A 25,092-nucleotide genomic window follows, 5' to 3' on the forward strand; every position below is an offset into this window, starting at 1 on the left:
CTGACCTCACTTTTTCGTTGCAGGACTTCTCATATGTGCACAAAGTTCCAACTTTTCAACCTTTTGTGGGATCCTCCATGTTTGCTCCACTGAAGATGTTGCCGAGCCAATGCCTGCTACCTCTGAAGATACCTGATGCCTGTCTGTTTCGGCCTTCGTGGGCAATCCCTCCTAAAATTGAACAACTGCCCATGCCACCTGCAGCCACTTTTGTTAGAGATGGCTACAAGTATGTGCCATATTTCATGTGATTTTTATCTCAACTAAATATTTATTTAAAACTAGAGGCCCGGTGCACGAAATTCATGCATGGAGGGGGGTTGTCCCGCAGCCCAGCCTGTACCCTCTCCAATATGGGACCCCTCAAGGAATGTCCAACTGCCCATTTAGGCCCAATCCCTGGGATCGGGCCTAAACAGGCAGTCGGACATCCCTCTCACAATCCAGGACTGCTGGCTCCCAACTGCTTGCCTGCCTGCCTTCCTGATTGCCCCTAACCGCTTCTGCCTGCCAGCCTGATCACCCCCTAACCACTCTGCTGCCGGCCTGTTTGCCCCCAACTTCCCTCCTCTGCCGGCCTGGTCACCTCTAACTGCCCTCTCCTGCAGGGTTGATCACCCCCAACTGCCCTCCCTTGCAGGCCGGGTGCCTCCCAACTGCTCTCTCCTGCTGGCCATCTTGTGGTGGCCATCTTGTGTCCACATGGGGGCAGGATCTTTGACCACATGGGGGCAGCTATATTGTGTGTTGCAGTGATGATCACTCTGCATAGTACTCTTTTATTAGATAGGATAGAGGCGTGGTACAGGGGTGGGGGCCAGCTGGTTTGCCCTGAAGGGTGTCCCTGATCAGGGTGGGGTACCCTTGGGGCGTGGGGTGGCCTGAGTGAGGGGCCTGTGGTGGTTTGCAGGCGGGCCACGCCCCCTGGCAACGCAAGCAGAGGCCCTGGTATCTGGAATTTATTTTCCTTCTACAATTGAAACTTTGTAGCCTGGAGCAGAGCCAAGCCTGCTGTTCCCTCCAAGGCCCGCAGCCATTTGTGTTGGGGTTATAATTGAAACTTTGTTGCCTTAAGCGGGTGGGCCCGGCCAGAGTGTGTGGAAAGCTTTGCTTCCCCTGTTGCCGGCGGCAACCCTGGCCTGCTCTCTCAAGCTCCATTCTGCCGCCATTTGTTTGAATTTGTTTACCTTCTATAATTGAAACTTTGTAGCTTGAGTGGAGGCTTAGGCCTGCAACGGCTGGCAGAAAGCTTGGCTTCCTCTGTTACCTAGGAAACCTTGCTCTCTGTGCCTGTAGCCATCTTGGTTTGGGTTAATTTGCATACTCGCTCTGATTGGATGGTGGGCGTGGCTTGTGGGTGTGTCGGAGGTATGGTCAATTTGCATATTTGTCTATTATTAGATAGGATGATGACAGTAGCATATGATTTGAAGCTTTTATTGGCCATTCATGTTTTGGGGCACATTATTTTGTGTTGAAAATGTACATTATTTCCTAAACCAAATTTTATATATATGGAAAAATTAAGGTTACTTATATAGAGCAGTGGTTCCCAACATGTGGGGCACATACCCCACGGGGAGGCAATTTGATTTTTAAGGGGGTAATTCGAGAATGAGTTATTAACAGTGAATTTTTTGCATTTCTTAGGGTTCTAGGGGCCTCATAAACAGTATATAAATATATGTATTGTGACATATTTATACATTTCAGTTCTCTATTATATGTTTTGAAACTTGATTTGCTATTTTTAATATCACTTCATATTATTTTTTTAACTATTTTTTAGTGATTTCTTCCTCAGTACTTCAGCTATCTTTTCATCATTTCTTTTTCTTTTTCATGGATGCCATGTTCTTTGGAAGCTTTTTTAGACCAAGTGAATGGCTTTTTAGGCTTCCTCCACATGAATAGGAGTTCACTTTTTGAATAATTAGGATTATATGTCACAGGGGAGGCATCAGTATTTTAGAGATGCTTAGGTGAGGCATGGCCAAAAAAAAAGGTTGGGAACCACGGGTATAGAGAAGCATGGTGTTCAAGCTCATTCAATGTCAAATTATTGTTTATCACAGAGTCAAGCACTAGATTGGAGTAGTAATAATTTTGGGGATGGTGGTAATGCTTTGTTTTATGTAAATTGATGATTTTTAAATGTGTTTACTTAAGGCCCTTTAAAACAAAGTATTAACATAGGCAATGTCTCTATCATTGACCCACATCATAGGAGAAAGTAGCAAAAGAATGGTGATGTGGTATGGGGAAGGAAAAGGAGGTGCTTATTGTAGCTTGGGCATGTTTCATACTATCCAGAAAATAGTACTTAAATCAACAGTGTACAATCAATCAGTTTCCTGTATGATAAATAATTTCTTAATACAATAATTTCAATGCTATAAAATAAAATGCTACAAGCTCAAATTTCTGTCAGTACCAAGTAAGCAATATAGGGATGAAATGGACTAGCAAAGCAAAAGACTTGGCACTGTTGATGCTGTTCATAGACCTTGCTGTGATGAAATGTTTTGTATCTTTTCTTCTAATATGGCATCTACTATTCTTATGCTGTAGCTGTGTCCCATTTGAAATGTGGTTATTTGAGATCAAGACTGAATTTTTAATTTTGTTTAAGTTAATTTAAATTTAGCACATGGGGCTAGTGCCTACCTTATTGGACAACACAGTTCTGAGCTTTGCGAAATCCTGCCGTGGTCCCCATCACTCTGGACATCCCCCATTACCACCCCCTCTCCACACACACACACGCACACACACACACACACACACACACACGCCACACTCAGCACTCCAGCACTTATTTGCATGATGCCTGTCACACTTGCTGTGAGCTAGCTTTTCTTTCTCTTTTTCATTGTTGAATATCTAGCATTTAGCATAGGGTTGGTACTCAGTTCATTTTTATTGACTGGGAGAAATCAGGTTACTATGCAGGAGAATACATTCTTACTACCTAGGGAGCAATTTAATTATTTAGGTTTCAGTTAGTAGTCATAGCTTTTTTTTTTTTTTTTTCTGATCTGAACTGCATAATAATTTTAGGCTTTAGTTGAACTAGAAAAATTTGAAAGGAGTCCAATTACAGTAAAAATCATTATTACACACATTATTTTGGTCTCTGAGATAGCAATGATTGCTAATCAAGGTTTCTGGGTCATTTTTTTTATCTGTATTCAAAGATATCAGTGTGCCTCTAATTTAAAATATCTTTACAGTGCCTGATTTAGATTTTCAGGCTGGTCGTTCAGGCATAGCTAATTAAAAATCACAAGAAAATTATTTGAAGAGCCATTACTTTATGATATTTTTCTTTCAAATTATAAGTGAATGAATATGTAGTTTATTGGAGGAACATTAGTTTAAGTACATTATTAATAGATTTCAAAATAATACTAAGCACTAAAAAAATCTGTGTTCTTTTCTAATTGGAAAGAATGGCCTCATACGCTGGTTTACATATATCTGTAAGAATGTTCATCAAGAAAATTTTCTGCAGTAATAAAACAGTAGAACATTGCAGATATTATTTTATTTTCTATGTGGCTATTTGAAAAAGAAGTCACTGCTTATGAGAAAATAGCGCAATGCGTTCAAGTCTCTGGGAACTAAAAATAATTGTGCTAAAGGTAATGCATAGCATTTTGAAATTAATAAGTGAATTAGAATTGCCTTCCATCCCACAGAAATCTTACAAGTTTGGGAATTATAATACAATATGTGTACTTCTGTGCAGTCACCTAATTAATACTAAGGCCTCTTAGCAGTATATGTAATATTTTTATTAACTGTAATGTAGTTCCGGCCAATGGGTTTCCTAAAATAGAATTCCCTCATGGTCACACATTACTAATAAAATGCAAGCCTAGATAGGACTGCATTTTGAAAGTTAGGAAAATGTTAAATTTTCTTGTGCATTTGATTATAACTACTTTAGAATCATATATAGATTATAGCCTCAGAGAACAAGTATGTTGGCAGATTTTCAATTTCAAAAAATGACAAAAATGTAATTGCAAATTAGATGGAAATTCCATCCTATGGTCTACTAGCTAATTTAGTACCTGAACTCATGTTCAAGTTCCATTTAGTAGTTACAATTTTTCAGAATTACATTGACCAAATCCAGCATTGTGTTTTCTGTAAAAATACTAAAGGTTTCCTCAAAAGATTTAGATGAGGATTACTTCAGTGTGGAATGAGTAGAAGGAAAGTGCCATATTGATTTTTTTTCTTCATTCCTCGTTTTTTGCTTTCCCACATACTGTACTGACTCCTTTGAATCCTTTTTTTTTTTTTTAAAGAGAAAGTTGAGTACACCAACAGATAACACACATAAATGATGATAAATGCACAGGCCAGGTCGGGGTGATAGGTGTGTATTCTAGCTTCTGCGACCTGCCTTTGATTCTCCCTTGGTGCTGTCTGTGTGTTGCAGCAATGTGCCTAGCGTCGGGAGCCTAGCAGACCCAGACTATCTGAACACACCACAGATGAACACACCAGTGACGCTGAACAGTGCTGCCCCAGCCAGCAACAGTGGAGCAGGAGTTCTGCCATCGCCAGCAACCCCTCGCTTCTCTGTCCCCACGCCACGAACCCCCAGGACCCCAAGAACTCCCAGAGGTGGGGGTACTGCCAGTGGTCAAGGGTCTGTTAAATATGACAGCACCGATCAGGGGTCACCAGCCTCTACCCCCTCTACCACGCGGCCCCTTAACTCTGTGGAGCCTGCCACCATGCAACCAATTCCAGAAGCCCACAGTCTCTATGTCACCCTGATTCTCTCTGATTCTGTGATGAATATCTTTAAAGACAGAAACTTTGACAGCTGTTGCATCTGTGCCTGCAACATGAACATCAAAGGGGCAGATGTCGGGCTTTACATCCCCGATTCTTCCAACGAGGACCAGTACCGCTGTACCTGTGGGTTCAGTGCGATTATGAATCGCAAACTTGGTTACAATTCGGGACTCTTCCTGGAAGATGAGTTGGATATTTTTGGGAAGAATTCTGATATCGGTCAGGCTGCAGAGAGGCGCTTAATGATGTGTCAGACCACCTTCCTTCCTCAGATGGAGGCAGCCAGAAAACCCCAGGAGCCACCTATAAGCCTTCTCCTCCTCCTGCAGAATCAACACACACAACCTTTTGCTTCACTGAGTTTCCTGGACTACATTTCCTCTCACAGTCGCCAAACGCTTCCCTGTATAAGCTGGAGTTACGACCGGGTGCAAGCAGATAATAACGATTACTGGACGGAATGCTTTAATGCCTTGGAGCAGGGGCGGCAGTATGTGGATAATCCCACAGGTGGAAAAGTGGATGAAGCGCTGGTGAGAAGTGCCACTGTGCACTCTTGGCCTCATAGCAACGGTAGGTGTCCCAGAATAGTAATGCCCTTTGGAAGTGAGCTTGGCGTGATGGTGGCTTACACACTTTCTTTACTTTTTCTCTGACAAAATTTTAAATTTCATTTCTTAAAAAATAAGATAGCTAAAGTGAGTGCTATGTTGATATCATCCTAAACTTAAGGACTAAGGGAATGTTTTATGTTGAAACACCTTTGGAGAGGAATACTTGCTTTGTGGAAATTTCCTCTTTATTAATTCATAGAGGCATTTCATATTGGAAGCCTGTGACTGCTGAGTATCAAAGTCATCAAGAGTGTAGTTTGTACAGCCTTTCATGTTTAAACCCACTCGCTCCTCTAGGTCAAGTTTTCATGCTACTTCTTCCATTTAGTCTTCTACCCAGTTACAGGTCATTTTCTTCCTCCTCTGTTTTCTCAGTATTTTCTCTCTTGTAACAGTGATCACATTTTATTTAGTCCTGCGGTTACTGGTCATGTCACTGGCTCTTCTATTAAAAGCTCCAGTTGACAAACATTTTTGGAGTTGAGCTTTAAGAGTGTCAAGCACCTTGCTCTCTCCTTCCCTTATGCATTCATTATCAATAACGTGGTGCATACTGGGGAATAAAATGTTGACTGAAAGAGACAAGGTACCTGCCCTCGGAAATTTCTAATCTATTTTGGATAATGGACATTAATGAAATAATATTATCACTAAGTATTACAAGTGGTGAAAGCATGGAGGAGGAGAGGAACGCTGGACTGGAGGAAGACTTCTTTGAAGAAGTAGTAACACTTGAGATCTCAACCATGAGTATAAATTAAAGAGGATAGGAAGCAAGGAATTGTGTCCCAGCAGGAGTGGCGAATGTGAAGGCCCAGAGTTTTACAGAGTGTGGGCCTTTAAAGAGCTGCACAGAGGCCAGCAGGGGCTAGATGACCATGAGCCTTTAGAAACATGCTAGGGGTTGGGTCTTCATTCATAGAACCCTAACAAGTCACTAATGGGTTTTATGAAGCAGTATTAACATCAGATTTGTGTTAAAAAAGAAAAAATATGTACTCTGACCCTAATGTGGGCTGTGGTTTAGAAAATGGCAGAATGGATTTGGGAAAACTAGGAGGGTAATGTAGTAGACCAAATAAGAAACAAAGGCTTGATTAGTGTTCTAGCAAAGAAAAAACAAAAGAAGTGGAAGCATTAAAAAGATGTTTAGGAAGTAGTACTGCAGGACTTGGTACTAGGTTGAATTTGGGGGTTCAGGGAGAGCAAAATCTTAAAAGATGATACCCAGGTTTGTGACTTGTATACCTGGACAGACAGTGGTGTCATTCAAAGATAGGTCGGTGGACTGGAGGAAGACCAGGTCTGAGGAGCAAGTTCATAAATTGAGTTTTGGAAGTTGTAAAGATCGATTTGAGATAAAGATGTGGAATAGACGAGTTGATGGGCCTGGAGCTCAGGGGAAAGAGAGTAGTGGGCCACACAGATGACAGGGGCACAGGGGAGGAGGGAAGCTCCCTGAGGAGGAGAGCACAGAATGAGGGCAGGGCCTGAGGCAGGCTTTGGTGAAATCTGCCAAGTCACCACATTTCAAGAAAGAGAGTGGTCAAGAAGCATTAAAGAGCAGCTGAGCTTTTAAGGTAAGGATAGTCGTGTACCCATAATGAGAGCTGGTTCTGTAGAATGGGGGAGGGACAGAGGCCAGGCTGGCGGGGTTACATGATGAAACAGGGACCCTGCTTCTGAACAACTCTCAGTCCTATAGGGAGAAGGTTATATGAGCTTCTTAAATTGAACTCTGGAATAATAAAAGAATGTTCAGAGGACAGAGTTCAGTGGAGTAGGGAATGGCAGGTGTTTTCTGAGCAGGTTAAGCAGGGAGACTTCTTAGAAGTGGAAACTCCTAGGGAAGTGTTCAAGTCATACTTATTTTTATGACTGCTTGGGTTTAAGCACAGTGCCTTATACTTGTCAGACCTTTAATTAATGTCTGTTGGATGAATTTATGAAGAAAGTGCAGTCTTTCTCCTAAAGAAATGTGGATGATTATCTTGGTAGTTCCTTTTAACTTGATAGTGGCCTTCAGACAGAAAAGCAGTCTGTGTGGGAGGAACAGTAGTGTCATCTTTGCATATGAAAAATAGCACCTTTTATGGTAGGGAAGGTGTGGGTTCCAAATTCAGATGCTTGCATGTAGCAGACAGGTCATGTAAATGATCGATGCGGGGAGCCAGATTGGCAAAAAGCAATGCCCTGAAGTGTGTCCTTCCACAGCACACTTTCTATGTTATATGCACAGGAATAGGGTTCACAAAGAACGGTGTCTGCTTTTAATCTGGTTCTCTCAGTCTCTCATTTTCCTGCTTTTGATAGAGTAAGAAGTACTTTACTGGGTTTTTTGTTTGTTTATTTTTACTTATAAGAAAAAAGAGAAGCACAGGCTTAGAAATAAAGACTTGAGCATTGCTTCAGTCTCAGGCAGGCAGCCAAGGAGGAACCGTGGAGAACTAACTGTCTGAGGGGCAGCTGCTCCTCGGCTCCAGCCCGTGGGGGCTGTGCAGGAGTGTGGATCTCAGCTCGGGTTGCCAGGTCTCCCAATTTGTCAAGAGAAGCTGGAAATCCAGATTTGTGTATGAAATTTCCTGGAGAGATTTACTCCAAAATTAAAAAAAATAACTGTGGCCACCAATTTGCAAACTATGTTTGATGTAAGGACACAATCTAAAAATGTCTTAAGAACCCTCAGCACTCTGTGTCTCGGATTTCTTTGGTAGGTAAATCTTAGATTTTCATCCATGCCCCTTTCCTAATAGTAGAAAAGTAAGAGTAAGGAAAGTTCTTCAGGAACCTAGCTGTGCGGATTGAGAGCTGATCACCTTAAAATTATTTAGTTTGTCTGATTGTTTTGAGAATTTGAGGAGCATTATGGCCCTTCTCTCCTGGGGAAAAATGCACTTACGTTCATGCACAGTTTTGCATAGAGTTTCAGAAGTTTTGCATAGAGTTTCAAATTGCTGGTTAAGATCCCTCCTTTACCTGGGTATCTCAAAAGGATCTTTACAACTTCCAAAACTCAGTTTGGAAGGAAGAGTGTTTGGTCAGAAGCCACGAGTCCCCTCCCTTCCTCTGTGTACAGGTGGCTTTCAGTCTTTCACTGCTTCTGCTGTGTTCTCAGGCACCTCTCCTGCAGGGAGGGCTTGCTTTCTGAAGATGCATTTTGTGAAAATATTTTATAGTAAGAGCATTTTAAAGTTTTCAAAACCTTATGTTTCTTTTCTCTACTCATCATATAATCTAACCATTGATGTTTATAAATTAAAGTTATACAATAATTAAGAAATGTTTGCAGCTCTCTTTCCTGGTAAGCAACTTGGAAACAGGCTTATATGATTTAAAAAGCCAGGCCTATGCATCTTGCCACTCTTAAACCGTTCTATAGTTAACCACTTTACTTATATAGAGTAACCTATTTTCCATTGCATTCTTTCCAATAATAAATAATAAATTACTTTTTCCACTTCAGTAGAAGAATTTCTTTCCTTCTGACTCCTGAGTCAAGTATTTTAGAGTCTACTAAAAATAGACTCTGTCACTAATAATGTCTTTGTCATGGAGTATAACTGAGGTCCAAAATGATGGCCAGAAAGAGGAGAGTGCCAGTCTAGTCCTCCTTTATGATTTCCATTTATTTCCACTTACTGTCCGTTCCAGTGCTGGACATCAGCATGCTCTCCTCCCAGGATGTGGTCCGTATGCTGTTGTCCCTGCAGCCCTTTCTCCAAGACGCCATCCAGAAGAAGCGCACGGGCAGGACCTGGGAGAACATCCAGCATGTGCAGGGACCGCTCACCTGGCAGCAGTTCCACAAGATGGCAGGCCGGGGCACCTACGGTACAGTCTCCTCCCTGTCTGCGTGCCTTCTCCACTTTCGGTCTCCTGGAAAGCAGCTTTAGTCAAGTCCTTGCTTCCTGACAAAATAGTCTTGAGTTTATATTCTTTTTGTTTTCCTAAAGTCAGTATTGGAGTCAAGCTTTCTAAACATTGGTGGCATAATCAGGGTCAATGAGGGAAATAATCCCTGAGTAGAGCATTTATTAGAGTCTCCTCTTCCTTGTCTTCGTGGCATTTTCATTTGGATGAACTTCTGAACTGGTTTTGTCAAGGTCCCGATTATGACACTTATCTCAGAGGAAGTGACATAGTGCTGCTGGGAAATGAACTTCAACTTCTTCTGCTCTGCCCTCCGATTGAACCATTAGAACATGTTCAGACTCATTTAATTAAGTTGTTCATCAGGGACCATTTAATGAGAGGCTTTGGAGAATACTTTTAAGAGTATCATGTCAACCTACGATGAAATTTCCACTGCCAGAATTAAGACAAGGTCACCAGGAACTTCCAAATGGTTCGGCTGTGGGAATCAGACTCCCAGACCCCTTTCTAAACTGCACTGTTGTTTTAGGTTCAGAAGAGTCTCCTGAGCCGTTGCCCATCCCCACCCTGCTGGTAGGCTATGACAAAGACTTCCTCACCATCTCGCCATTCTCCTTGCCGTTTTGGGAGAGGCTGTTGTTGGACCCATATGGGGGCCACCGTGATGTTGCCTATATTGTGGTGTGTCCAGAAAATGAGGCCTTGCTCGAAGGAGCCAAAACTTTCTTCAGGGACTTGAGCGCTGTATATGAGGTGAGGAAGATCTGGAAACCATTTCTTTGACATGAGTCCTCAGATTGTTTCTGGTTATGACTTAATTTTAAAGAATAAATATCTTCAAAGTAGATCTTAAAGAAAATTTGCAATTAGTTGGAAGATGAAGGAAAGAATTAAATTGGGAAGTTTTTCTAGAAATAAATTGCGTTCCCATCTTGCTTTATATTTCATTAGATTTAGAACACTCCTCTACCAGCCTTACCACACGTCGTAAAATCCTCTTAGCTGTTTTCCCCCATTGATGTATACAGGTTTGAAAGGATTGTTCACCAGGGGAAATGGCAGTTCAGAGGATGAGCTGTGCAAAAAGAAGGTGTGGCTACCCTTTTTGTGGGGAGGGCAGAACTGAATAAAAATGTTCAGCTTGAAAATTTCTAAATCAAAAGATACATTTAATGAATCATGCCCCTGTTATGTTTTGTTTAATACTACATTCATCTTAATACTGAAATTTTGATACACATTAAGAATGTAATCACCATCATAATGTAACAGCCAGGTAGATAATTTTATATTTTTAGTACATAAATTCCTGTTGCTTTTGAAAAATTAGAATCATGTCTGTCTTTGAAGAGAAAGTACCACATTTCTTCTGCCAAAGTACACACACACTAAATTCTTTGTACTTTATACTTCTGATATCATATTTGGCAAGATTAAATTAAGTAAGTTTTTTTTATTACATTTATTGGGGTGACATTGGTTAATGAGATTTTGTAAAGTGTTTAGAACTGTGACAGGCATATTATAAGTATTACAAATGTGGTTGTTAAATAAGATGCCAAGTTGAGTTTCAAAAATATTCCATAGCAGAGCATCCACTTTCTATAAACATGAGTACACATGAAGTAGTAGACGTATGTGTTGCTGCAAAGAAATGAGGCGATGCTACGTATTAGGTAATGGCATCAATTAAGCCACTGAAGGAAACCCTTGGATACAGTAATTTCTAAACAGTGCCTGGCCCATGGATACAGAATAATATTAAGTCATACTTACCCTAACACAGAAAACTTGTCTAAGCAATTTCAAAGCCCAGCCATTCTCTTGAAGGAAGCCTACACATAAGTTACAAAACATAAAAGGCTTGCCAGATCTTTTAGATCTTAAGAACTTGCATTTGGCAGCAATACATACCTGCCTAAGATTTTGTAGGGTCTTTGTAAGCCTTCAGTTCATTAACTCTAGCAAGGAATAATAATATGTGCTCTACTGCTGGTGAGCAGGTAGTTAAGTAGTTTACTTTTGACAGTATATTAATTATCTGCCATTTAGTATCCTAGAAATTGACAACAGCATCTCACGCTAAAACAACCATTTACTTTATAAAAGTGATCAGCACTTCCGTGGCCCTCCGCTATTAGTGATCTCCAAATGTCTGTAACAATCTAACAGATGGCCCATACATTTTAATGTTATCGTACAGGAAAATGTTTTGAGTGGGGATTAAGAGGTTTTAGTGGACTGATGTCTCGGTCAGCCTTAGCAGGCAGGGAACTGTTAGTTCCTTTTTGACCCCTAGCAGTCAGTCGGGTAGTGCGCTGCAGTTTTTCCTCAGGCTGGAGAAACATTTCTTTTTCTTCAGAAGAAACACTTGTTTTTCTGTAGAGGAGCTACTCCAGGTTTTGGAGAAATATACAGCAGTATCAGGGTACATGATAATTACCAAATAGGACCAGTTTATAATGTGGGTGTGGTTGCATGTGGTCACACTAAAAAGAAAAAGGAAAATGCCTCCACGTGTATGTACAGAAAGTGCCTCACTAACACTGCGTGCTGAACAAGGTGATGCGTTCTGTCATAAGTAATGGTCTTGTTTGTGGTATCAGATGTGTAGGCTTGGGCAGCACAAGCCCATCTGCAAAGTGCTACGTGATGGGATCATGCGTGTGGGGAAGACCGTGGCACAGAAGCTGACGGACGAGCTTGTGAGTGAGTGGTTTAACCAGCCGTGGAGCAGCGAGGAGAATGACAATCATTCCAGACTCAAACTTTATGCGCAAGTTTGCCGCCATCACCTAGGTAAATGGGAATTTATTTGGAAAAGTAGAATTTGAGAGAGAAAATAGCAAATTGCACCCCCACACACACCTGTTAGGGTGCTACATTGTATTTCTTTTGTCTAATGTTCCATTACTGTATTTATTTAGATCTAATTTTTACATTCTGTTTAAATGCTAACTTTCATGTGCATGTATATTCTTTAAAACTATTTAAAGTTGCCTAAAGAAGTCATATCTAATTTACTCCAGAGTTCAAAAACTTAACAGCATAACTTAAGATTAACTGCTTAATTTTAACCCAGATTCCCAAGAGAATCTAAGAAGCTTGTAAAGCCCTATATGCATAAGAGCATAATATACCACGATGGCTGGTCTCCCATTTTTCAGTGATGACATATGGATTTAGTCTGAAAGGAAAATGTTATAAATGATTTTCTTTCTTTTCAAGCAAGGTTCTTTTTCAGTATTCATAAGTATTTCCATGTCCGTTTCTGTGTTTGCATGATATATAAGCATGTGTTCAAATGTGGAGATAGCATTTTGGGTGTTGTAACCAAAATATTGCAGCCTGAAAGCATAGTTTTAAAAAAAGTGACCATTCTGATTTTCTGATTGTCTAACACTGCAGAACCTCACTAATGTCGTCTCTCTGCATATATTCTTTCAGCACCTTATTTAGCCACTCTGCAGCTTGATAGCAGCCTGTTGACGCCACCTAAGTACCAGACCCCACCAGCAGCAGCACAGGGACTAGCTACTCCTGGGAACACTGGGCCTTTAGCTTCAAATGCAGGATCTGCAGCTCCCTCCGCTGGCGGTGCATTTAATCCCACCTCCAATGGCAGTTCTGCGAACCCTGCAGCAAGTAGTTCTGCGTCTGGTTCCACCGTGCCACCGGTCTCATCGTCTGCCTCTGCTCCCGTCGTTAACCAGCTAGGCACTACCTCTTCGTCAGGATTCAGTGGTAGTGTTGGAGGGCAGAACCCCAGCTCTGGGACCAGTTCTGCTGATAGAACGCAAGGGAACATAGGCTGTGGTGGAGACCCTGAGCCTGGGCAGAGCTCCTCTCAGCCCTCACAGGATGGACAAGAAAGGTATGTTACTCTGATTGAGGTGGGTGGCTTCCGTGTGGACTCTTATACACCCTTCTCTCCCCATCAACCTCGAGAGTCTCTAAATCCAGTAAAGGACTCTGATTTTCTTCTTCCCAAGAGAAAGTAACAGCTATCAATCAGCAGCTTCAGTGTTAAGAAATATGAGACTTCTTGCCCTAGTCTGTTTGGCTCAGTGGATAGAGCATTGGCCTGCGGACTGAAAGATCCCAGGTTCGAATCTGGTCAAGGGCACATGCTCGGGTTGTGGGCTCAATCCCCAGTAGAGGGCTTGCAGGAGGCAGCCGATCAATGATTCTCTCATCATTGATGTTTCTCCCTCTTCCTTCCTCTCTGAAATCAATAAAAATATATTTTAAAAAAATATATGAGACTTCTTGTAAACTAACTTACCTATTTAATTTATTATTAAACTTACTAGAGGCCTGGTGCACGAAATTCTTGCACGGATAGGGTCCCTAGGCCTGGCCTGTGATCAGAGGTGATTTTCCCCAGCTGCCGGCAGCTGGCTCCGCCACCTACCCCCAGTTCCCTGTTCCCCATTGGGTGATCGGAGCCTGCCGGCCAGCGGGAAAAAACTGAGAGGTTGGCTGGCAGGTCCCAATCAGGCAATCGGGGCCTATGGGCTGGGGGCAGCTCCTGCATTGAGCATCTGCCCCCTGCTGGTCAGTGCACATCATAGCGACCGGTTGTTCCACCATCTGGTTGATTTGCATATTACGCTTTTATATATGTAGGTTAGCTTAATAGTAAGCTATTACTATTAACATGTATTTGTTATATGAATTATAATATATGGATAAAAGTAAGCTATTACTGTTAATATAATAGTATTATAAACTATCTTTGTAGACTACAGCTACAGGGAAAAAAAGATCTCCCATTTAGAGGCAGTTACTGTCATTTATATCTATCTTGGGTGCTAACTGGCTTGGTTTGCCTTTATTTCAGTAATGTGACACATGTTAATATTACATTTCATCTGTAATCATTGCCCAAGGAGTCGGTATGCACTAGAATTGACTTTATTTTTACATAATTTATGTTTACTTTTGCATCTCATAAGTGACTTTCTCTGCAGTGTTACAGAGAGGGAGAGAATAGGAATTCCCACGGAGCCTGACTCCGCAGACAGCCAAGCCTATCCTCCAGCTGTGGTCATTTACATGGTGGACCCCTTCACCTACACTGCAGAGGAAGACTCTACCTCTGGGAACTTTTGGCTGTTGAGTTTGATGCGCTGCTACACAGAGATGCTGGATAATTTACCTGAGCATATGAGAAATTCTTTCATTCTCCAGGTAAGTATTTGCAAGTTTGTTTTTTTGCCTTTGTTGTTGTTTACTAGTATATGAAAGTAAATACAAGTTCATGATTTTTTAAATAATTGGAAGTATATAAAAATATAAAAGGAAGTATATTCATAATTGTATCTTTTCGATTCAGCCTTCATTACCATTTTGGTGTATTTCTAGCCTTTTTTTCTGTATGTTTGTTTACCCAGTTGAGATCATACTTAATATAACTTACTAGAGGCCTGGAGCATGAAATTCGTGCACTTGGGGGGTGTCCCTCAGCCCAGCCTGTGCCCTCTTGCAGTCTGGGAGCCCTTGGGGGATGTCTAACTGACGGCTTTGTGGGGAGTGGGCCTAAGCTGTCAATTGGACATCCTTAGCGCTGCCACAAAGGCAGGAGAGTCTTCCGCCACCACCACTGCACTCGCCAGCCATGAGCCCAGCTTCTGGCTGAGTGGCGCTCCCCCTGTGGGAGCGCACCGACCACCAGGGAACAGCTCCTGCATTGAGCAACTGGTCATTCTGCCATTTGGTCAATTTGCATATTAGCCTTTTATTATATAGGACTAGTGGCCCTTTTATTATATAGGACAAGTGAAATTCTTGCACTTCAGGGGTGGGTCCCCCAGCCTGGCCTGTGCCCTGTCACAGTGCGGGAGCCCCGTGATCCATTGCCCCAAAGAGGTAGGCCCCGCCCACCCATCTGGGGCTCCTCGATGGATTGCCCCAAAGAGGTAGGCCAGAGACAGGTCCCGCCTCGGTGCTGCGCAGAGCCTCAGGACTCCCAGGCCTCGCCACGCGTAGCCATGGGATGGCCAGGCCTTGCTGCGCAGAGGCCTCCGTCAGGCCCCCCTCCAGGCCAGGTCGCGCAGAGGCCCCCGGGCCCCCGGCGCAGGCGCATGGAGGCCTCTGCCGGGCTCTGCTCCCGGGCTGGACTGTGCAGAGGCCCCCAGACCCACAGCGCAAATGCATGGAGGCCTCTGCCTGGCCCCACTCCTGGGCTGGGCTGCATGGAGGCCTGTGGACTGGGCGGAGCCGCACGGAGGCCTCTCCCGGGCCCCAGGCCTCCTGGTAATGGATTATGATGGCGTGACGCAAGTCCCTGAAGCTGCAAGTCCCCACCCACCCACACCTGCTGCGCATGCAGCCTGCTGATCGGTCTTTATGCATGAGGGCATCCCGACCATTTGCATATTACCCTTTTATTAGTATAGATATTCTTTTTGTGCTTAATGCTCTTCATTAATACTTTTTCATGTTATTTAAAATTTTCACAAGCAACATTTTTAATGACTGCATATCTTCTTTATCTAATCATGCCTGTACAGTTACTTAATTAGCTTCCACTTTTTCACTATTACAAATAAAGCCATAACAAACATCTTCATGTATAATATCTTTCTCACATTTCAGGTCATTTCTTAAAGTAGATTCCTAGATATAGATTCTGATAAGCATTATAAGCATTGCCAAATTCCTTTCCCAAAAGGTTCTACTTGCTTACATTTCTTTCAGCATGAGTGAGCATGCCCATTTTCACCGCACACTTGACAGCTTGATGGCATAATAATTGTTTTTAATTTTATAATTTAATTGGTAGAAAACAATGTCTTAGTTGCTTGGGTTTTGTTTTACTATTACTTTAAATAAAGTTATCTTATAGAATTAAAAGGTCAAAATTAAAGTTACCAGAATAGATTGCTAATAGTTTTTTTATTGTTTTGACATTTGTCTCTCAAGTGACTAGACAATAATTCCAAAGATGCTATGCACACTATGTGTATATATAAATGATAAATCTATTAAAAAACAAGTTTTAAAATTGGGGGACATAGATACAGTACATTAAGAATTTACCCCTAAAATAGGAACAGGGTTATTTCTAAGTGACAGTGTGACTTGACCAACACAATGGCACCTCTTCTTAAATTGCTGGTGTACATTTGGAATACAGGATTTTATGTCACTGGAAAGAATTAAGATTGAATTATATGATATTTGGCATTCATATATTTTATAACTAAAATTCTCTTCCCCATTCAAGTTAAGAATTCCTGCCATTTCATTTTCAATTTTCTTGTTAGCATGTTTGATCTCAGTTTCTAGTTTTATTTGTGTTTGTGTCTGTAGATTGTGCCTTGCCAGTCCATGCTGCAGACAATGAAGGATGAACAAGTTTTCTACATTCAATACTTGAAGTCCATGGCATTTTCAGTGTACTGCCAGTGCAGGCGACCTCTGCCTACACAGATCCACATTAAGTCCCTCACAGGGTTCGGGCCTGCCGCCAGCATTGAGATGACTCTCAAGAACCCGGAGGTGGGTAGTAGCAGGGCAGACCTTTGCAGAAAGCCAGGGGAGTCGGTAGCTGGATTGTTCCTCCTCTATTTAAGAATGGTAGTTAAATCCTTACGTCAAATAGAAGAGATACTCCTCTGAACTTGTAAGATTTTTTGAGAAAAAGGCAAGCAGACTCTTGCTATTTTTTTATCGAGGGCCTAGGGCAACAATATGTTTATTCCTGTTACTTAGTTCGCCTCTCCTATATTTATCTTGTTCTTTATTTTTTGAACTGAATCTGTGTCTTTAGTCACTAACTTTCTACCTTCCCCAGTTCTCTCCTGATCAGCAGTTGTGCGGGTGTTTATTTCATCAGGCCCCTCTTTTCTGATGCACATTCTCACTGGGGGCTGCTTTCTCCCCTTCTGTCTCGGGGCTTCTGCATACAAGAGAAGGCTTTTCTCTCCATCTTAGTAACCTGCTTCCCACAGATACGCACCGCATGGGGAATTTCAAAACACCAGAACCAAACTTTTTTAAACAAAGCTGTACACTTGTTTTGTTTTTCTCATCTCCTTACACTGAAGGTAGATGCACAGAGCAAAGTTTAGCATGTTCAAAGCCTTCAGAATGCAGTTCCCACACATTTATTGCATGGAAGATTACCCATTAGTAAAAGCCAACAAAACTGTTGATTTTAGTTGGTAATGAAAGAGTGTTTTGTGTTTTAGGTGTTTTCTTTAAAAATCTTAAAAATGCTTTCCCTTCAATAAGTAAAAACTTAGAAATGGAAAAATGATGCAACTCTAGGTAATACTGCATTTGTTGTAACTTGGTCCACGTCAGCTTGGTCCCAGGAGAGGAAGCTGCTTAGCTAACAACCTACATTCTTTCTGGATTATATAAAATTTCTGTATTTGGCAGTTTTATTCTTTTGAGTTTGAATCTTTATTTTTGTGAGCAGTTCACCTATTTTCTCTTATTAGCTTTTCTAAAATTAAAAAAATCATTTTTTTTCTGTTTCTTATTTTGTCTCAGAAATTATGAGTTACTGCTTTTCTTTATAAACTTAATTTTCTACTTCTTGTGGTTATTCCACAGTTCAGATGCAGTCATTTCTTATGCTTTAATAAGAATTTATCACAACCTCAAATGGTAATTAGTAGTATTCTGCATTTTCATAGAGGAGAGTAAAGGATATTCCAAGGCATGGTGTAACATTTTTAAAGATTATAACATTGTGGCAGAGCACCATCAGGAGTTCATGAGATAGTGTGGCTTAGAAGAAAATAAGTGAAAAAATGTGCTTTGTCCTTTTTGTGTTGAAACAGGAAGAGAGAAATAAATCACTTGATTTTATTAAAAACAAAAGAACCAAACGTTATGAATAGTTACTGAGGTTTGTACCTTTTTACTTGCATTGCAGTAATGATGAATTGCCAAATGCTGCCTCTCCCTCAGTCTACAGCTAGAATACCACCTTTCATTCATTAAACAAAGCCGAGTGTCTGCTGTGCACCAGGCCCTGTCCTAGGTGATGAGGATGCAGCGGGTGGGGAACCAAACCACCAGGCCCGCTTCTGGAAAGTCTGACTCTCCACAGTGGTACAGTCTCATGCAAGCACGTTGCCACATAAGGAAGACTGTATCTTAGGTTTTATCATGCAAGTTTTAGAAGAAATCTTACACTAGTATCACTTTTTTTTTTTTTTTTTCATAGAACATCCAGCATCTTAAAAACAGAGTTTGGGAAGAATGTGTTACCTAGTGTCTTATCACAAGCTGTCTATTGCATCTCAGATATTTATTTTTCTTTTTTTATTGCACCTCATATATTTGACACTAACCTGTTGTTTCATACAAAACTTTTCAGGCAGCCTTGACTGGACTCTTTTTTTAAAAAAAATTATTGAAACAGCCCTAACTGGTGTGGCTCAGTGGATAGAGTGTCGGCCTGCGGACTGAAGGGTCCCGGGTTCGATTCCCGGTCAAGGGCATGTACCTTGGTTGCGGGCACATCCCCAGGTGGGGGTGTGCAGGAGGCAGCTGATGGATGTTTCTCTCATCGGTGTTTCTAGCTCTCTCTCCCTCTCCCTTCCTCTCTGTAAAAAAATCAATAAAATATATTTTAAAAAAATTATTGAAACATAATTCACATATTATAAAATTTACCTTTTAAAAATTATATAGTTCAGTGATTTTTAGTTTATTCACAGAGTTTGCAGCTATCATCACTGCCTAACTTTAGAAAATTTCATCAATCCAGAAAGAAACTTTATACCTATTAGTAGTCACTCCTCATTTTGCCCTTCCTCCAGCTCATGGCAACAACTAATCTATTTTCTATCTTAATGGATTGCCTGTTCTGGACATTTTATGTAAATGGAATCATACAGTATATCATCTTTTATGTCTGGCTTTTTTCATTTAGCATAATATTTGAGGTTTATCCATGTCATAGCATAGATGTTGTTTATTAAATATTGAAAAGTCGATGATTAAATTTTGTCACAGTTTATCTAAAATGTTTGTCTTAGGTAACAGCTATTGCTTTGATTCCTTAAATTACACACACAGAAGTATAATATACAAACTGAAAAGTAATCCTAAGTGTACTGCTTGATGAATTTTACTAAGTAAAAATGCCATGTACAAGCACCCCAAAAGCTCTCCCTTCTGGTCCCTTTCTGTCAGTCCAGCAGTAATCACTATTCTGACTTATAACAACATAGTTTTGTCTTTTTTGAATTTTATATAAATTGAATCATATAATTTATAACCTTTTGTGTGTGGCTTCTTTTATTCAATGGAGATTCATCATTTTTGTTGCTTTTAGTGGTAGTTTTTTTATTTCCTTTGCTGTCTTATATTCTGGTTGTGCGACTATATCACAGTGTATCATCCATCTTACTAGTACTGTTGATGGGTATTTAGGTCATTTTCTGTTTGCAGCTAATATGATTAACACTATTGTGAACAATACTTGGTGTTGTCTGTCTTTTTTATTTCAGACATTCTGGTGGGTTTGTGGTGGTGTCTTATTATGGTTTTAATTTCTACTTTTCTAATGACTAATGAAGTTGGGCCAGTTTACTTTCTAAAATAGTAATTTCTTTTAATAAGGAAATATTGGTTTGGTTGGATGCCCTAGCTTCTATCATTTAAACAGTCTTTTTGGTGCCTGTGTTATCATTGCTATTTATATATATGGTGTTGGTGGGGGGCAGTCTGTTACCATTATTCCCTCTTGGTTTCACTCAGTGCTGCTCTGGATTGTGTTGTAAACATGAAGTTGAGTGGCTTTGTGTTGATATTGATTTTGATTTTGATTTCAGCGGCCCAGCCCCATCCAGCTTTACTCCCCTCCTTTTATATTGGCCCCAATCAAAGACAAGCAGACAGAAGCCCCAAACAAAGACAAGCAGACAGAGCTGGGAGAGATACTTGGTGAAGCGAGCCAGAAATACAATGTGCTCTTTGTGGGCTATTGTTTGTCTCACGACCAGCGCTGGCTTTTGGCTTCCTGCACTGACCTCCATGGGGAGTTACTAGAAACCTGCATTGTAAATATTGCTTTACCAAACAGGTGAGCAACCTTGGTGTTTGTGGTGCATGTAAATTGATGCTGTGCCTTTTTGAGATATAAATCTTTCTCATTTCTCTTTCTAAATGCATTGGGTACCGTGTGGGTGGGTTCTTTGGAATCCTTTTGATTTTGTCCGAGTGATAACTTTGATTCATTTGGGGACCTTTTCCCCATTTTTTTTTTTTTTTTTTTTAGATCACGGAAGAGTAAAGTATCTGCACGTAAAATTGGACTGCAGAAGTTATGGGAATGGTGCATAGGTATTGTCCAAATGACATCTCTACCCTGGAGAGTTGTTATTGGGCGACTCGGGCGTCTTGGCCATGGGGAGCTTAAAGGTGAGAAATTCTTGAAGGCAATATGCACAAGAAACAAAGGAAAAGGGCTGAGCTGATGCTTTAACTGAGCTGAGGGAGAACATTGTACAATTGGTAGTAAGAATAAAGCAGATTATATTTTCACATTCTTGTGTACAAGAAACCAGTGGTTTTTAAACTTTTCATTGGTAACAAAACCATGTACTCAATCAAAGAAAATCTTAAATAGTGAACCCCACTGTATAAAACAGAGAATGTTTTATTAATATAAAAAGCATACTCAGTATATTAGAATTTCTAATTTTTTTTTATATTGATTCAAAGAAAAGTACAAGTCAGTGTTAACACAGATTTTATGTCAGAGGTTATTAATGATAGAAGAAGTCATGTATAGGAACAGCCTTCAGGTTTTTTGGTCTTTGTTTTGGTGGTTGACAGTGACAAGCTTGGTATTTCTAGATTTTGCTTTGGCGGCACAATAGCAAGATAATCCTGATTTACAAGGACTAGTAGTTGTAAATTGGAACGGTCTTTATTCACCTTGCCACTGTCTGATATTGTTCAGTCTGGGAGCTGAATTGATATATAGCTAGATACATACATACATACATACATACATACATACACACACACACACACACACATACTAGAGGCCCGGTGCAGGAAATTTGTGCATATAGGGGGCGGGTTCCCTCAGCCCAGCCTGCACCCTCTCCAATTGGGGACCCCTTGGGGGATGTCCAACTGCCGGTTTAGCCCCGATCCCTGTGGGGTCGGGGCTAAACCGGCAGTCGGACATCCCTCTCACAATATGGGAGCACTGGCTCCTAACTGCTCACCTGCCTGCCTGCCCAATCGCCCCTAACTGCCTCTGCCTGCCAGCCTGGTCACCCCTAACTGCCCTACCCTGGCGGCCTGGTTGTCCCTAAATGCTCTGCCTGCCTGCCTGATTGCCTCTAACTGCCCTCCCCTGCTGGCCTGGTTGCCCCCAACTGCCCACCCCTGCTGGCCTGATCTCGCCCCCAATGACCCTCCCCTGCCTGCCTGATCTTGCCCCCAACGGCTCTCCCCTGCTAGCCTGATCTCGCCCCCAACTGCCCTCCCCTGCAGACCTGATCTCTCCTCCAACTGCCCTCCTCTGCTGGCCAATTTGGTTCTGATTGGTCGGTTTCAATGCCAGTCAGCATCAAAAGCTCCGCCTCCTAGGCAACCATTGGCTCCCCACAGCACCCAGATTTGGTTCTGATTGGTTGGTTTCTATGCTAGTCAGCATCAAAAGCTCTGCCTCCTAGGCAGCCATTGGTTCTTCACAGGACCCACATTTGGTTCTGATTGGTCAGTTCCTATGCCAGTCAGTGTCTCTGGGCCTATCAACAGGACCTGATCAGAAAGGCGGGGCTGATCAGCAGCCCCAAATGGAGGCCTGGAGAGAAATGGAGGTGCGGCTGCTGGCCAGACTGGGAGAGAAAGAGAGAGGCAAGTGCTGATCAAAAGCTGCCTCAGAAGCAACGGATCAGTCCCTGCTTCTCTCTTCAGGCGTCTCTCTGGCCCTGATTCGCAGCCCCCTCAGCAGTCAGTGCTGGTGCACCGCGCCTACAGTCAGCGCTGGGTTGACTGCAGGACTGACTTCCGGTTGGTTGAGCCTCGGTCGTTACTGGTCATTACGACCCAGGGTTTTTATATATTAGGATACCAACTGCTTATTATTTCTTGCAAATACAACAGTCACAAAGTACTGAAAGTAACTAACATAACACAGTTGACCACTAGCAGCTGTCTTGCCAGGCCTTAAGCCCAGCTTATTTACTAACCTAGTGTAGCTACTTGTACAGTTTTAAAAGCCTCGATTTCTTTTAAAAGCCTTACTAATTAATGACACATTTATAAAAAGTTCAATATATGCATAGAGATGGGAGTGGTTTCTTTCTAAGGTCGGCACAAAAGCAAAAACAGGTGGTTTTGTGCTTGCAAGTGTATTAGAGCAGAAAAGCAAACTTTCTTTATAAAGGGCCAGATAGTAAATATTTTGTATTTTACAAGCTAGCTGGTCACTGTTACAACTACCCAACTCTGCCATTGTAACTTCAGAGCAGCCATAGACAACACCTTAGTAAATAGGCGAGGTTGTGTTCCAATAAAACTTTATTTACAAAAACTTGGCGGGCAGGAATTGGCATTGGGACCATGGTTTGTTGACACTTGTATTAGGGTGCACATGTTATTTTTTTTTTTTACATGAAACTTATATTTTATTTCAGGGATTCCACAAATAAGTGATACAGATATAACTTGCATTGTAGCAAGTACCTGAGTGAGTTATTAGGGTATAACAGCAATTATATAAATATATAATATGTAATTAAATAAGTTCTCTTAGGAACCCATTGTACATACATTGTTTTAGTAATAAATTTTATTGTAGACTAATAGAAGATAGTACCCTTTTCATTTTTTAAAGACTATCGTACTTATAATGAATCTGATATCAGTAGCCTGGAGGCCTATTACATTAGGGGGTTCGTCATTTTATTTCTGTCAGAATTCCTATCTTCTCTTCTAGTATGCCTTTTAGTCAATCTTATTTCTTAAAGGTTTTGAGCTACTCTTAACCCTTGGGGAAAGTTAGAATGTAATAGAGAAGAAGAAGAGGGGATCAAAACGTAGCCTAGTCACTTAGTGTTTTGTGAAATTATTAGGCCATTGCCTGCCCTGTATGATTTATTAGAAGGGCACACTCCTCTTGCCTCTGAGAGGGGAAGGGTGTAAGTGTGACCGAGAGAAAATGTGCTTTCAAGGAATGAAGACATGGAGAAGAGCCTAGCACACAGAAAATCAGTTTACTGACCTCCGGTTTCTTCCTTCAGGGATCAGAGGCCTGCACACATTGTTTCTGTGGGGCAGTATCAGATAGGAGCCTGTAGATTTCAGTCAGCTTTGTGAATTTCTGTTCTTTATCACCAGAGTGTTTGTGGTAGAAATACTTATACCACCTTTTTCTTCTTATTTGATTTTTAAATACAAAACTTAATCTATTTTATTTTTCTGTGGTTTTAAAAAATACTGCTTTGTGTTCCTGGCCACTTTTATTTCAGCCACTTCAGTTTGAGGTTCATTAGGAATATAAATAGGAAAATTTTTTTCCTTTCACCTTCTCTTTCAGGAAAGAACTGCTTGTTTGAAAACATATAGAGCTAGAGAAGCCTGCAGGAGTGGCATTTCATCAGTGGCATGTGACATGGCGGCAGGAGTGTGACCACGTACTTTTATTTCCCAGAGTTAACATAACCCATAACAGCTCTCTGAGATGATATAATGCCATATGTTTGGGAGGCAATACACAAATATTAGAAAGAAAATTTGTGCCAACTTTTAATCTGCGTAATTATTGCAGCTTCATTTGGAGCACTTCACTCACACCCATTGTTCATTAGTGCTTTTGGGTTTTCTAAAAAGGCTCCCCCTCGCTTCTGCTGCTCCTTGCCTTTCGTGGAAACAACCAGTCTATAGCAAGTGGTAAACAAAACTGGTTTTCCCAATGGTACTCACCTATGAAGAAAGTGCTGATAGGGGCTGTGAAAGAACCAGACCTGGAGAAGGAGGAGGAGGGATAGAACAGACTGGTGGCCTCACCAGAGAGCATCTGAAGTGTGTAAATCTACCTGGGTCTGTGCTGGAGGCTCACAGGCCATTTCAGACATGGCTGCAGTCTACAGAATAGTGGACCTTTGTTTCTTTGTTAATGAAGTGGAATAAAGGTCAAGCAACATGTTCTTTGTAGCAAGAAGAGGAACCTGTGGGGAGCCACATTCCCAGTAGGGCCCAATCCTGGAAATTCACTTACCAGGCAAAACTGGTAAAACACTCAAACCTCACAGCAACATGAATTCCTAAAGACTGCATATAACTGTGATACTTGGTTTCAGATTGGAGTATCCTCCTTGGAGAATGTTCACTGCAGACAATCAGTAAACGGCTCAAGGACATGTGCCGGATGTGTGGAATCTCTGCCACAGACTCTCCTTCTATCCTTAGTGCCTGCCTGGTTGCCATGGAGCCCCAGGGGTCCTTTGTAGTGATGCCAGGTAAATCTCTTCTTGTCAGTTTAATTAATGACGCATCACATCAGTTCGTCCACTCAAACTTAAGTTCATAGACAAGTGTAGAATGTATCTGTATTTTTTATTTTTATAAGAGGAAATTGTACTTAAGGTTCAAAAATGGCAACCACTTGGTCTCTTCCAAGGGATGTAGTTTGTGATTTTCTTACCTTTATTGACCACACCTTGGAGAGAGCTTACACTCTGGCTATGACTGAGAGGTCTTAGAGTCATGGCTGATTACTATTGCCTGCCCCCAGATTGTTGTTAGGTTATCAGGATCACCCTCCAAAAATGATTAACGGACACCAGCATGATAC

At 41.5% G+C, this 25,092-nt stretch overlaps 1 protein-coding gene across 2 annotated transcripts in view; it reads left to right on the forward strand.

Annotated features, from left to right (window-relative positions):
• The window catches only part of MED13L (mediator complex subunit 13L), a 272,112-nt gene that overhangs the window by 235,679 nt on the left and 11,341 nt on the right, over positions 1-25,092 (forward strand). For both annotated transcript variants that reach the window (XM_054712354.1, XM_054712355.1), the window contains exons 16-26: positions 24-229; positions 4,454-5,391; positions 9,084-9,263; positions 9,835-10,058; positions 11,912-12,104; positions 12,753-13,179; positions 14,279-14,498; positions 16,623-16,811; positions 20,108-20,358; positions 20,554-20,696; positions 24,599-24,757. In XM_054712354.1, coding sequence (XP_054568329.1) covers positions 24-229; positions 4,454-5,391; positions 9,084-9,263; positions 9,835-10,058; positions 11,912-12,104; positions 12,753-13,179; positions 14,279-14,498; positions 16,623-16,811; positions 20,108-20,358; positions 20,554-20,696; positions 24,599-24,757 — 3,130 coding nt within the window. The remainder of the gene's footprint in view (positions 1-23; positions 230-4,453; positions 5,392-9,083; positions 9,264-9,834; positions 10,059-11,911; positions 12,105-12,752; positions 13,180-14,278; positions 14,499-16,622; positions 16,812-20,107; positions 20,359-20,553; positions 20,697-24,598; positions 24,758-25,092) is intronic.

This window comes from Eptesicus fuscus, chromosome 23 (genome assembly GCF_027574615.1).
Source record: "Eptesicus fuscus isolate TK198812 chromosome 23, DD_ASM_mEF_20220401, whole genome shotgun sequence".
Classification (NCBI taxonomy): Eukaryota; Metazoa; Chordata; class Mammalia; order Chiroptera; family Vespertilionidae; genus Eptesicus; species Eptesicus fuscus.